Here is a 15187-nt window from a genome sequence, read left to right on the forward strand (position 1 = left end):
AATCTATGCAAAAATGATTACATTAGAATATAAATTTGACAGTGATGAAGAGTGACAATTTTCGACGTCATACCCAATTTTCAACTTGGCGAAATCTTAATCGGTCAATCATTTGAAAACAATATCACATTTCTAGCGAACTTCATCAATCTTTCTCAGTATTTTTAAGATATTATAGATTAATTTTGGAAGAGACTGAGTGAACAAACAACAAATGAACAATTTTGTTGTTTAGGCATTTTAATCGTTAATCAAAATTTAACATATTTTAATCGGGAATAAAATTAGGATTATATAATATACAATAAAAAATAATTGCATGGTCGCAATCAACTTTAGATGACATCAGAAAGTGTAAAATTAATATAAGCTGTGAAAATCTGATATAGAAGAATTACAAGTACAAACAAAACATATAAGTAGACATTGTTTCAATTAATATTTATTGTAGCGATAGTATAGCCTCCTTTTACCTACCTTGCTCGAGGTTAAATAAAAGATTCGTCACCTCTGCGTTTGTATTAACTTCGTGTATCTAGGTACAAGCGAGTGTTTGAAAATGCTCAGTCCTGGTATTACATTTGGAACGAGTAGCTCTTGTTTAGTAAATCATGGTTGTCTGTGCTAACATTTGAAATTGTGAAGATATACTGATTAAAGGAGACAGAAAATTTTCTACGAAATCGGGGTTACCTTTTGTTCCATTCGAATACGCGTGTGTTTTTATACACTTATATTATCGACCGGTCGGTGGCTGAGTTGACACCGCGTTTTGGTCCCACCCAGGCGTACGTAGGGTGGATCGCCATTGTATGGAATTTTTTATTTTTTATAATTTAGTTTTCGCGGGGTGCGGAAAAGATGCTCTAGGTACATACAATTAAGCATACAAAATATCAATTTAAAATTTTGATAGCAAGTACTGCCCCAAAGCAGTTGAATTATTTAAAATCTGGTAAAAAATTGTCCTTTGTAAAACAGTTTTGTGTCAATATTAATACTTTAATTTTTACTTTTACATTTCACAATGATTAAAAATATTTGCGCCTTAAATAATCATATTAAAAAAATGTGATAATATTTATTTTCCCGCGAAAATTTGACAAATTGCCGAGTCCACTTTCTCGCGCCTCGCTCGCGCACCGCGCATCTTTAGATCAACCGTCCATATCTCGCAGTACAGTTTCTTTGAAACGTTTTAACTCACGTTGATCTTCCAACTGACCAACATTACTTTGTTTCATCTACTCCTTCTTCTTATGTAATAAATCCAACAGACAGTGGACTATCTGTTGTATCCAGAACATTGGATCGATACAGTATTTCTGATAAGGCAGGTGCTGCTATCGTCTGCGCTACATTGCAAGATATTGGATTAGTGACAACAGACAATCTAACAAACGTGATCTATCGTTATAAGATTCGACGTGCTCGTGCCAAAATTAGGACCACATTGACTGCCATCAACCAGACCCATTTTGATTTGTGCATTTGCATATCGTTTGACGGTCAAAGGATAAAACATTAATCATGGAGGATGGACGCAGAAAAGTTGTGATAGAAGAACATATCAGTCTTTTGAAAGATCCTAGCTCACAATACATTGGCCACATGGGCGTTAAGTTCGGCGATGGTAAAATAATAGCTCACAAATTGTTTGCATATTTTGTGGCAAAATCCATTGATTTAGCGTGCATCGTGGCTATCGGATGTGACGGAACAGCAGTTGATACTGGAACTAAGTCTGACATTATTCGACTTCTTGAAGGAAAGCTCCATCATCCACTTCAGTGGTTGGTCTGTCAGTTACATGCTAAAGAGTTAAGTTTGAGACACCTTTTCGAATACCTTGATGGATTGACAACAGGTCCTAGAAGCTTTAGCGGCCAACTAGGAAAGTTACTCAAGAACTGTGAACATCTTCCTGTTATAGAATTTCAAGCAATAGAATGCAACTTACCTATGAACCTTACTTATGAAATTACAAAATCTCGTGACGACATTAGCACAGACCAGCTTTATTTATTGGAAATGTGCCGAGCAATCGCCGAAGGACAATGTAATGAAAACTTAGCGAAAAGAAACCCGGGTAAAATCTGTCATTCGCGTTGGTTAACAACAGCCAATACTATTCTCCGACTTTACACATCAACCAAGAATCCGACAGAAATCATGTGATATTGACTGAATTTGTGCTTAGAGTGAATGCTACGATATGGTTTAAAATAAAAAACACAACCTTCGAGACAACCAAGAGCAGACTTTAACCAGCGAAACACCTCCACGAAACCATAAAATTGTCTCGTTACCTTCCAGAGCATTTGAAAAAGGTGGTAGATCCCGTAATTCAACGCAACGGGTATTTAGGCTAAGCAAAAATATACTTATTAGTATGTTAAACGACGAAGGAAGACAGATTAGAGAGTTGGCTCTCAGACGGATTCTAAGTATCCGAAAACTTACGTTGGGGTTCTCTCCAATAAGAGTATTTAAGCTACCTACTTTTAATTTCAACGCAGAAGACTATATTGACTTGATCTACTGGGAAAAACCATCAGAAGCACCTCTTACAAAACTGATATCTAGCGAGACAATAATTGATGCCATTGCAGACCACGAAATTATCGAATCCAACATTTTGTTTAAGTTCCGATCGATGCCCTGTCACACGCAAGCCACGGAAAGATGCATCAAAGTGGTAACGGCATCATGCTCTGCTGCTTGCGGCCCTGAAAGAAGTGAAGGATGGATACAAAACAAGATAGAATCTTGTCGTATAATGCCAGTATCGAATTCAAAGAAGGACTATAAAATACTATAACTTTTATGATTTTTGACTATATTTTTTACCAGTGTTTGTGATTTTTTGTGTAGCAATGATACTTTAATTGTTTCTTGATTAGTAGATAATGTTATTAGTAAATGAAAAGTTAATTTTTTTTATATTTTAACTACTTTTATTGAGCAAAGATTAAAACCTTCTTTTTCTAGTTTCACGCTGTTTTTTTAAAATTTGAATTGACTTGGGGCAGTACTTGCACTCGAAATATCTTAATGCTGTCATAATTACTTTTAAAAGTATCCCCATAGAGCATCCATTCCACACCCCGCTGCTAAGAAAAACATAAAAACAAAAAATCGATCCACCCTAACTGGCGTAGTGTGTTCAATTCATCGGTTGGCTAAGTTGGCTAAGTCCTCCATCACAACACAAGCAACATTTTCCGCTTACTGTGGTAGTAGGAGATTTTCAAATATTGTCAGGTTATTCGAAACCCGAAAATGTTTGTCTTTTAAAAAAATAATAATTTGTAAATAGCGCTCTCTGTTGGACGTTAAAAGAAATACGGGGTGGGGTGCAGCTAGTACAAAATATATCGATTTTTTGCTCACAATCGAACAAATGGTCAACAAGGAGCTTATCGAGCTCCATACGTGGCTTTATTTTAAAACGGCAACGGTTTTGAACGGCATTATTTGCAAACAACAAACACAAAACCCAAAATTGAAATGGATTCGAATGTTCAGGTTTTATTTATCTAACTGTAACTACCACAGGAATATGCGTTTTGATGTATCAATGTCGTAACTTCAAAACTTCTTCAATGAAGGTGTTAATATTTCAAGGAACATTTCAAAGTTCTGCTAGGCAATTAAATTATTCTACGTAGCTGTGTGTATTTTCAATTACAATTTACTGAGACACCTGGCGAGAATATTAAGTACTGGAAGGTATATTGAATAAAACAACACTGGAGAAATCCCACAAAGTGTCTGAAATTCAATATCTACATTCAAAAAGCGTTGTTTCTAAATACAATGAAAGACCGAGGTCCTGTCCACATTTCTAAAGTTTTTGTATTTCATATCAATAAAAACCACAATAAAACTGTTGTTTTCCTCAATCTTTTTGTACAGTAGGTTACAAAACAAAATATACTTATGAAAGAAATTATATGGTTTTCTCGTGTAATATCGGGTGAAGCCAAAGATATTAGAAGAACAATATCTTTGGGTGAAGCCATTGAAGCCATCAAAACGACTTGCTGATATTTATCTTGCGATGAAATGTGGTTTTACGAACCGGATAAACCGAACAGATATCAAATTATTTTGGAAACTTCGGAAGACACATTTTCAACATAATTATGATGGGGCATTATTAGTGATGAAGAATATGTTTGATTTGATATGATAGTTAAAATATAGTTTTTATTGTCATCTAGGCAGTTAATTAAAATTAGTAATTTCGGTTGTCCTTAACTCCGGTTTAATGAAATATGGGCTTTGAATTTAAATGTCATTTTCACAATTGGAACTGATTGTGGAAACAATAAATTCAGACTCGGATAAGTACGAACTTTATTTTACTTTAATTAATTAATTTAGTTCGGGTTGAATCTTGCGATCATACATGAAGATGTAACCAATAAAAATGTGCGGTGAAAAATGAAGACAATGTTGGTAGTTCTTATTCGAAGTATGATACAGTTAAAAGTGACCGAGGAGGATAGGGTCCCATTAGCGCAGTTGGTAGAGCATTGTCCCGGAAAGACAAGGGTCCTGGGTTCGAGTCCCAGATGTGACCGTTTCCTTTTCTGATTTTTCTGTTTCAGATTTTCGTTTAAAAATCACTAATATTGTCTTCAATATTTAAATTAATTTATACTTTTAAATTTAAAATGTGTATTTCATTTGATACATTTTTTGAGTTGTGTCGTATTTTTTCAAGTTTACTAACGGAGTTTTATCGAAAGAAAATTTTCTAAGGTTTCTAAAATTGCCCATGTTTGTTTTTGAAAAGCAACGATTCTAAGGCAAATATGTTTTTTTTTTAAATAATTTTGCACAAATCCTACAATTTTCATTTCGCATGATTTTCACTGGTCTACGCAATATTTTTATGTTGTTTGTTATCTGATAGAAGTCATGGTTTACACCAAAGTCTAATATTGAAAAAAAAATCTTTGTTATCTCAATAATATAATGAATTTTCTCCCAGAATAAACTGCTTAAAAATCGTAAAATAAGTAACGTAAAAATCTTTCAAATGGCTTTATTCACTATACATGAATCAATAAACAATAAAATAAAGAAGATTGCTGTAAAGATTTCGATTATTTTTTGTAGCTCTATTTTTTCTTTCCTTTCAAAATTTCCCAGCAGAAATATCCCAAAACAAATGTGGAAAGAGCAGACTCAAGCTTTGGAACGCGATATCGCATTAATGTCAGTTCTTTTTGTATATTTAAGTCACATTTCAGAGAAATTTTAAAAACAAATATACCCAAGGGAATTTTGTTATTGTCGTAATTTAAAGTAATATTTATTTTTGGATTAGTAACTATATTTTAGATGTTTCTCGTCCGTTCATTGTGTAATAACATTTATTAAATGCTATGTTTATATTTACAAACTCTGATGACCTCCATGGTTGAGCGGTTTTGTTCTTCGGCTACAAATCTAGGAGGATTCGAGACGCACTCTGTGAGGTCCTCAAACGACGTCTGTGAAAATTCGGGAAAGGGAGGGACACCAGTGTACAATTAAATAAGTTTATCTAGGATCACTACATAAATAAAATAGCACTTTATGAGGCTCAATAAAGGACAATTAATTATTCTTCTCTATTTATTGTTACTCAGCTGAGGATTGTGACCCCCCACTCTAAATACCCTGCTGAACCGGTCTCCATCCATACTCACGGTCCTGCTCTGCAGGCCGGCCATACACCTTCTAGTATTCTTGTTGAGTATACCTGGGCAGAATTTTGCGCTAGTATACTTGTCGAGTATTCATGAGCAGAATCTTGCGCTGGTATACTTGTTGAATATACCTGAGCAGAATCTTGGGCTAGAATACTTATCTAGTATACCTGAGCAGAATCTTGGGCTGAAATACTTGTCGAGTATACCTGAGCAGAATCTTGCGCTGGTATACTTGAGCATGAGTAGGACGAATATTGCACAAGTTTCCTAATGTGTACATTTGAGGGAGAAGAAATTTTTGGAACGCGTCAAGAAGTTTTTACTTATTATATGGAGCGAATGTCTGTTCACTGATTAAATTTATTAATAAATATATTTGTAAATATAGTTATTCTTATTTTTAATAGCATAACGGCCAAAGCATCATCAGTGTATGCCGTGGATAAAATTAATGGCCCACACAGCACAACCGCACAGTGACCGGTCTAGAACAAGACAGCATGAAAAAATTACTCTTGTCTTCTATAGCATATTAAATGATATTTTATGAAGTGTCGTAATTAAAAAAAATTATCTACAGGCACTGACATTTCGGCTGTAATAGAATTACTTTTCTGAGGGCACTTTGACTGGGGAATTATTATAAAAACTATTTAACTGAAATTATTCCAAGCTGTACATTAATTATCTAGATGATTGTACCCATGTGAGTAGGCAGAAATTGATTTGAAAAGGTATTTCAATAAACGCTTATATTTTTTAATTTACCTAATCACAATTTTTAATTTTTTCAAAGGTTTCACTATCGAACTAAATAAATGCATATGCGTTCTCATACATGCGAACTACTTTAATTCATTTGTAAAGTATAAATATGAAATATTCAAAACTTATATATAATTTGTACTAAATACTATCTTTTTTAAAAAGAAAAACCAATAGTAAAATACCAATACTATCTTTTTTAAAAAGAAAGACAAGCATTCTCGGGTTACAAATAATCTGACAATATTTGAAAAACTTCTACACACAGTGAGTGGGTAATGTGTTGTGATGCAGAACTAAGCCAGCCTAGGAATTGAACACACCAAGCCTGGGTGGTACCTTAACCCCAGTAATAAATTTCCACAAATAACATTTGAAAATTATTTGAAAGTACTTAAAACATAAAACCGAAGAATTTGAACATTTCAAATACTTAAAATATAAAATTACCTTTACAAAATACGTTTCCAAAAAATAAAAAAAGCGTACTGGGATGCAGTCGGGTGCAAATCGCGCAATATGAATAATAAATAAAAATAAGATATTCTTTCATTTGTACACCAAATTCGTCTGGGATAAATATAGTAAATGTCTATTTCAATCAGAGTTTTTTTAAATTTTCAAATTAAATACCACGTTCGCTTATAAAATTGATTTTTTGTATATACTTTTGATAATACGATTATCCTTAAAAAGTAGATACATACTCGTAATAAAATCCTTCACAACATTTGAATCCACAGCAATATATGTTGAAAATTGAAGCACAACGGTAGGAAATTGTTATTTATATACATCTCACTACCTCCATTTTGGTGACTCGCCATTGCTCCTGGGTTATGACTAATTATGTAATCTTTAGTATTTTTCTATCCGGCTATCCCTTAACGTGATCCAATAATCGATTTAATAATATCGTGTATGACTTTTGTGGAGCTGGCTTGTTCTACACGGTCTTCTGCGAACCACCTTCGTATGTTGTTCATCAGAACTGACACCTGAACATTTAAATGGCCACAATAGTATAAAAACAAAATAATTTCCAAATAAAAATTGAATAAATGTAGATAAAGAATAAAAACGTAAGGTTTTTGTTATGATAGATGTATATGTTGGGTAAGGTCGAATCCACGTAGAGCACACTTTTTATTGTTTTAGCATATGTACATTATGTTAAACAAGTAAGAGTTGCACAACGCATAAATGAAGTCTAAGCAGAGCTATTAGATTTTTCATTCTTCTGGGCGAAATAAATTATTAAAATTAATTACGAAATAAATTATTACATTTAGTGATTGATGTGTTTAATACTTCAATAACATCATGAAGATCTTTTCCCAGATTCTTTATTTGGCAAACGGAAGTGTAAATACAACAATTATGATTCCGTGCTGGAGTTATCGCAATAATACGGTAGATTTTGCTTCTAATTTCCCAAGTCTTCCACTCCAGTATACTTGACAACAAAATTTAAAGGTGTATGGCCGATCTATAAAGAGCCGCGGAAACCGTGACCGTGCCGTGATCAGTACAAGTATCGGTGATATTCCTCTGTTTCTCCTACTTTCTACTTTGTCAGCGATCATTAACGAGGTACGAGTAAGTTGTGTCAAAGTTTCCAAAGTGTCCAGGTTTGTTTAAATATGAATGCAGTTATATCAAAAATAAGATATAAATGTGCTAAGTAAGCAAAAGACTGACCTTTCTTGAAGTCTCCCTCAGAGCACAGCAGACCCATGAAGAGCTTGGCGCTGGCCATGGCTTTCTCCGCCCTCAGCCGTACCTCCGTTGTCAGACAGGCACGGTTCCACTTGTCAACGCACTCCATGCCCATCTTGTAACTTCTGCAAAATAAATATACACTAGGCATTAAGTACCACCCGTAATAATGACGTTCTGTTTATATATTAACCCCACACATGAGGCCCCGATGAAAAGAGTTTCCCTCAAAGCCTCCGTGTCTTTTTTGGAGATGAAACACAGAGTAATGAGTAATAAGTATTTGTATATTTTATATCAATAATAATTGAATGTCACAGGTAAGAAAAAACTAATAAAAATCAAATAGTAAAACCAGAAACCAGAAACTGGAGTTGAAAACTCTACCTACCCAGTTAAATGCCGATTGGATGAGATCGACATTTATTGCGTATATTAACTGCTGTAATGTCATCGAATTTCAAAGAAATGCTTATTTCGTAATTGTAAAAAGCATTCACTTTGTGGCTCATCATAATTTATAATAAAAACACATAAATTTGTTTTTGACCACGATAGTTTTATTTTCACTCTACCGGTTTCGGAAGATCCCTTCCTTCGTCAGGAGAATATTTAAAACTAATCTACTACACAAAATATTGACACATAAATACAAAAATGTTAAGTGTTTGAGAGAGATGTCGACAAAGTGGAAGGGGTAATTACGGGAATTCCAGGAAGAACAGAGCGGTTAACTGGAAATATGTCAAGAATAGGACTATAAGACAGATTAATTTGGTTATTTATTATACTGGAGTTATTATTGATGGCTTTTCTGATTTCAAGTGCTTCTAAATTATCTAATTTTTTGCCTTTATTACTACGGTGAAGAATTTTAACCCCTGTATCTTTACTAAAAGTATGATCGGTGGAAATGAGATGATTGGCAAACTCTGAAAAATTATTGTTATTTAAACATCTTAAATGTTCGGTGATTCTAATATTTATATTTCTAGTTGTCTTACCTATGTAGAACGATTGACAATCATTGCAACATAGTTGGTAAATGCCTGAGTGGCTAAATTTGTGATCTTTATCTTTAGTATTTTTAAGTAATTTTCCCAAGTTGTTATCAGTATAGAACGCGGGTTTAATGTGGGTAGGCAAATTTTTTGTACTAAGTGAAGAAAAATTGGATATGTATAAGATTTTACGCCATTGAAAGGGATTTATGATTTTATTATTAGTTTCAGGTGTACCAAATAAAAATGTATTCGTCGAAATGAGTTTAAGTTTCTTATTCAGGATTTTATCAATTAAGTGTGTCGAGTAACCATTATTTAGAGCAATTTGTTTTATTTTTGACAGTTCAATTTCGAAATTAACAGCTGATAGTGGGATTTTTACTAAGCGGTGTACCATTGAATGATAGGCAGAATGTTTGTGTGATATCGGGTGGTTTGACGTGTTATGTATAGTTATATCCGTGAATGTCGGTTTACGATAGATGTTAAATTCAATTGTATTATTTATTGAAGTTAGTGTTAAATCTAGAAAATTAATCGATGCATTACTGCCTACCTCTACAGTGAATTGAATTTTTTTATGAAATGAATTTATAAGAAGAAGGAATTTAGTTAGTTGCCGCTCTGTTCCCGTCCAGATACAAAAAATATCGTCTACATATCGTTTCCAAGTGAGAACATTATTTAAGAGTGATGACTTACAATTAAAAATCTTATTTTCTAAGTTATTCATAAAAATATCTGCCAAAAGTGGGCTAGTAGGAGCTCCTGACGAAGGAAGGGATCTTCCGAAACCGGTAGAGTGAAAATAAAACTATCGTGGTCAAAAACAAAATTATGTGTTTTTATTATAAATGCTTATTTGTCCGCGTGTGTGCTCGTGATTGCCACCACGAGTTCTAAAATACAAATAAGTTTTCTGCCTTTTAATTCTTTAGACAGAAGTTCTGGTAAGTGGAATTGTTTTAAAATTAATTTATGCGCCATGTTATGTTCGAACCCATCACCACATTGTATTACCAATTGGCAGAAGGCAAAGAACGTCATTCTAAGTAAATTCTTATTAAGAATATGTCTATAATGTATTGTTATGATTTTGATAATTATAAGTTTCGTTGATTTATCTTTGAGAAAGTTAATGTGAATTAATTATTTTGTATATCTTTTGCCTTCCCTATCTGCGCACTTTGAATTGATTACCAAAAGCCCCCTTGAAGGGTGAAAGACAAATACAATTAGAAAAAACTGAAATAAAGTGCTTGGGACGTTGGCCTCCAGCCAGATGCTTTGTAATTACAGGTTTAAACTCGACTGCATCTGCGTCCTCATTTTTGTAATGAGTTTTGTCACATTTTGTGACGTCGCAAAAAAAATAAGTAACTCTGACAATCTTCTCAGACTCCAATTATTCTCTTTTCTACTGTAGGTAAATTTTACTGTAACATATAGGTAATGATAGTTTGTGTAAAGCACACAGTTTCTGATCAAAGCATGTATCTTCAATAAAAAAAAAAAAAAATCTATATATGAATACCGCACAAGAGTCCCAACTGCTTCCAACCGTCCTGAGCCAGTGAGACTATGGAATCTCCAATTGGAATATGTTGTGTGGCTTAAGGCAGTGGTGAAGGAAAAGAGATGGGAAAGAGGAAGGTGGAGGAGTGCCTGGCTATTTAGATCTAGTCACCAAACTAAGCAAAGCAATTTCAAGCAACGTTTCAATTCTGAATGGTGGTCTTACACCAGAGTGGTATTGAGAATATCTTCCACCCTGGAACATGCCACAAGTATAATTTATTATTTTTATTGAATAAATTGCGCAAAAACACGATTTTAAATTTTTTAACACATGAAAATACCAACGCATATCGTATATTAATTTAATATTATAAATAAAACTTTGGTACCAAATTTATTGATTGTCTGAATTGTTCCCATAATCGGTTAAAATTTTAAAACAAATTTAAAAGTAATCGGAGTTGTTGTTTTTTTTTTTTTTTTTTTTTTTTTTTTTTTTTTTTTTTTTTTTTTTTTTTTTTTTTTTTTTGGGAAAATCAACAGATTATTTACATATATAAGAATAAACTAAATAAAAAAGATAAAATCCAATAACAGATTTTCACTTAAAATTATAATAATAATAAAAAATATTAAAACAAGAAACTAAGGGTTCTGTACCCGTGGCCTGAGAAATTTACAAAAAATACAAAATTGTAAATAATAAATAAAAAATAATAACAGATCTAGGAACACAAATAAATTAAAATTTAAAGTTAACTGATATACTAATATACTAATAACCAGATAAATTACAAAAATTTAAATTTAACTGATATACTAATAACCAACTAAAATTCAAAACAAAATGTATTGTAAAATTTCAACACAGCAGCAATCAATAAAAGCACTACACAATAGCAATAATAACAATATAATAAATGTATACCTACAACTAAATTGAACATAAATTGGAAGGTAAGTAACTGGAAAGGATTCAAAGCAATAACATGATAACTTCAAGTAGAATATTTAAAATTATTTAATGTTAGTTATTACATATCTTTTAAAGGTTCCTAAATTACTTGAGAATATGTCCATATCATTAAAATTCTTATTAAATATACTACAGGCTCTGAATATAAACGCATTTTTTCTTATATTAGTAGAACATTTATGGAGATGAAAAAGTGATTTTTCTCTAGTTCTAACGCTCGGGACTCTAAAATTAATTTCAGACAGAAGGGGAGAACAATCAATAAAGCCATTGATAATTTTATGGAGATATATTATATCTGCGGAGTCTCTTCTAGTTTTTAATGGCTTAAGTCCATAAAGGTCCATCGAGCTGTTTACGTCAAGGTTTGAATTTAGTTTGAAATTTAAATGATGGACAAATTTTCTTTGGATGGCTTCAATGCGATTTATGTAAATATTATATTGAGGATTCCATATGGGAGAAGCGAATTCAAGATGACTGCGAACATCAGAAAAATACAATATTTTAAGTGTTATGATATTATTAAATTCTTTTCCAATACGGAATAAGAATCCTAGCATTCTAAGGGCTTTCTTAACAATCATATCAATATGAGCCTCAAATGTAAGTTTACTGTCAAGTATAACACCTAGATCACGAATTTGTGTAACTTTTTTGAGTAGTTGGCCAGCTATATGATAATTATGGTCAAACTTAATTTTATTTCTAGTGAAGGTAATTACATAACATTTAGAAGTGTTCATGTTGAGACGATTGCGGATACAATAATCATTAAGCCTATACAGATCTTCTTGTACTTTAAAGCAGTCAATTATAGAATTAATAGGCAGGAATATTTTCATATCATCAGCGAAAAGTAGAACATTTGCATAATTAAAGCATTTTATAATGTCGTTGATGAAAATTGTAAACAGTAACGGTCCCAGGTGAGATCCTTGGGGCACACCTGAGGGTATATTTACAATCTCAGAGATGAAGCCATTTATTGTTACTCCCTGAGTGCGCCCATTAAGATAGGAGACTAACCATCTATATAAATCCCCATGAATTCCCAAAGCTAGTAATTTGGACAAAAGAAGACTGTGGTCAATTTTATCAAACGCTTTTGAGAAGTCTGTATAGATTACGTCAACTTGGATTTGATCATCCATTGATTTAGTAATATTTTCAATGAAAATGGCAAGATTAGATACAACCGATCTTTTTTTCATAAAGCCATGTTGGTTCACGAGTATTACAGACTCGATGCAGTTATATAGTTGTTCATGAACAATTTTTTCAAAAATTTTACTAAAGATTGGTAATTTAGATATCGGTCGATAGTTCTGGACATCATTTTTAGCCCCAGACTTAAAAACAGGTGTGATGAGAGCACTCTTCCAACGATCAGGAAAGATACCTTCTTTCAATGAGGATTGAAAGAGCAATAATAGGGGCTTCGAGATTACCTTGCTACACATTTTGATAAAGAAAGCCGGAATTTTATCACTACCCGCACCCAGTGAGCTAGAAATAGTATCGATTATTTTTTCTATTTTTTGTTTTGAAACTGATACCGAGGAGATATTAACTTGATTGTCAAAATGATAGTTGGTAGAGTGTACATCGGAAATAATGTTGTAATTAAAGGTGGAGACGAAATGCTGTGAGAACAGGTTACATATTGCGAAAGGATTTTCAGCAGTCACTTCGCCCAGTTTCATAACATGAGGCAAACCAGAATTATTTCTTTTTCCTTTAACATAAGACCAAAAGTTTTTAGGGTCACGAGATATATTAAGTTCAGCGTTTGTTATAAATTGTTTAAGATATTCTCTAGACAATTTCTTTTGCCTTGATCGAAGGATACAGAATTCATGGTAGTCTAAAGGATTGGACCACCTTTTCCACATTTTAAACACTTTATATTTTTCCTTAGTCAGTTTTATTAGGGCTGGACTAAACCAATAGGGATAAGAATTATTAATATGAACTTCCTTTGACGGGACGTTTAATCGAATGATTTCATATAAAATTGTATAAAAGCGGTCAATAGCAGTATTGGTTGATAGGTTTAAAAATTCTGCATCCCAATCAATACTACTAAGGACGTTATTTATTGTTTCATAGTTAGCTTTCCTAAAAAGATTGATTGTTCGTTTGTTGTCCACCATAGGAGTTTCCAGAGATATGTTAATGTCAACAAGAATGCTTTTATGATGTTTACATTCAGGGATGAGATACTGGTCAGTATTTGATACAATTACAGGGATCGAGCTAAAAACAAGGTCTAGGTATGTATGATTATTATTTGGAAAGGTGCAGTACTGTGATAGATCAGTAAATGAAAGGGTGTCAGATAGTTTGGAAATAATTTCAGATTTAGAGCCATTCGTAATTTGCATACTATTACCATTACTTAAAGACCAGTTAATTTGAGGTAAGTTGAAATCACCCGATATGACAAAATGATCATCGTGATGTAGTCCTCGAAGTTCACATAATTTATCCATGAATTCATTTATATTTTGTGAGTGATTGACTCCTGGAGGTATGTAAACACAGCATAAATGAATTTTTATGAAATTATTAATCGTAACAGTCACCCAGATGTCTTCAGCATTCGTGTTAAAATCCTTACGTTCATGAGCTATGAGGTGCTTCTTCAACGCAATCATTACTCCACCTCCTCTTTTTTGCTCATTGCGATCGCGCCTAAATACCAGGTAACGGTTGTCAAATAGCTCTTCACTAGCAATACTGTCTACAAGCCAAGTTTCAGTTATCATAATAATATCATAGTTGTTATTGGTAACATTAAAATAAAATCTATCAGTCTTAGAACGCAGTCCAGTCACATTTTGATAATATACATTCAACATTTTAGTACATTTAGTTGATAAAATATATAAAATATAAGACTGATAAAATAGTTGTAAGCATGTTCTAGTAAATTATAAATATTAGAGTGGTGTTGTAGTAACGCAAGCAGAGTAATTGTAGGATAATTTGGATTAAAGTTGGTAGTATTAAAAGAGTTAGTTGTTAATATTATACAAATAAAGAAAAACCAGTACAAAGGATGATATTTTAAAGTAGGAAAAAAGATAAGGTAGATAGGAAAAATAAATTGATAATAGCTTATAGTCACACGAGACGATGCTAAATCTAAGAAGATTATCAGCAAAAAACCTGAGTCACGTCAGATTCCAATGTCACCTGAATAATGGGACTAGTTTCATTTTTGCGTATAAATATTTTTCCGTATTTGATCCATCTGAATTTAAAGTTTTTATCCTTGCTTAAGTCTCTCACTGTCTTGAAGAGCGCACGGGTTGCAGCAGTCAGATGCTCGTTGACATAAATTTTGGAGTCCCCGGGAAGCTTCAAATCACTTGAGTTGAGACTGCCTTTCTTCCTTATAGCAGCAAGAAAGTTATCTCTACTGCGGCTGGCTGTGAACTTTACTACAATTGGACGAGTAAATTTAGGATTTTCTCTGGGTAATTCCTTGA

General features: G+C 32.9%; 1 protein-coding gene across 1 annotated transcript in view; it reads right to left on the reverse strand.

Moving 5' to 3' along the window:
- Window positions 1-1686: 1686 nt before the first annotated feature.
- LOC149419685 (uncharacterized) overlaps window positions 1687-15187 on the reverse strand; it is a 62946-nt gene continuing 49445 nt past the window's right edge. The window contains exons 4-5 of the mRNA XM_089637520.1: window positions 8175-8317; window positions 1687-1799 (exon numbers count right to left, since the gene is read on the reverse strand). Of these exons, the coding sequence (XP_089493646.1) occupies window positions 1687-1799; window positions 8175-8317 (256 nt within the window). The remainder of the gene's footprint in view (window positions 1800-8174; window positions 8318-15187) is intronic.

This window comes from Hesperophylax consimilis, chromosome 11, assembly GCF_061612785.1.
Source record: "Hesperophylax consimilis isolate HC1 chromosome 11, BYU_Hcon_1.0, whole genome shotgun sequence".
NCBI lineage: Eukaryota > Metazoa > Arthropoda > Insecta > Trichoptera > Limnephilidae > Hesperophylax > Hesperophylax consimilis.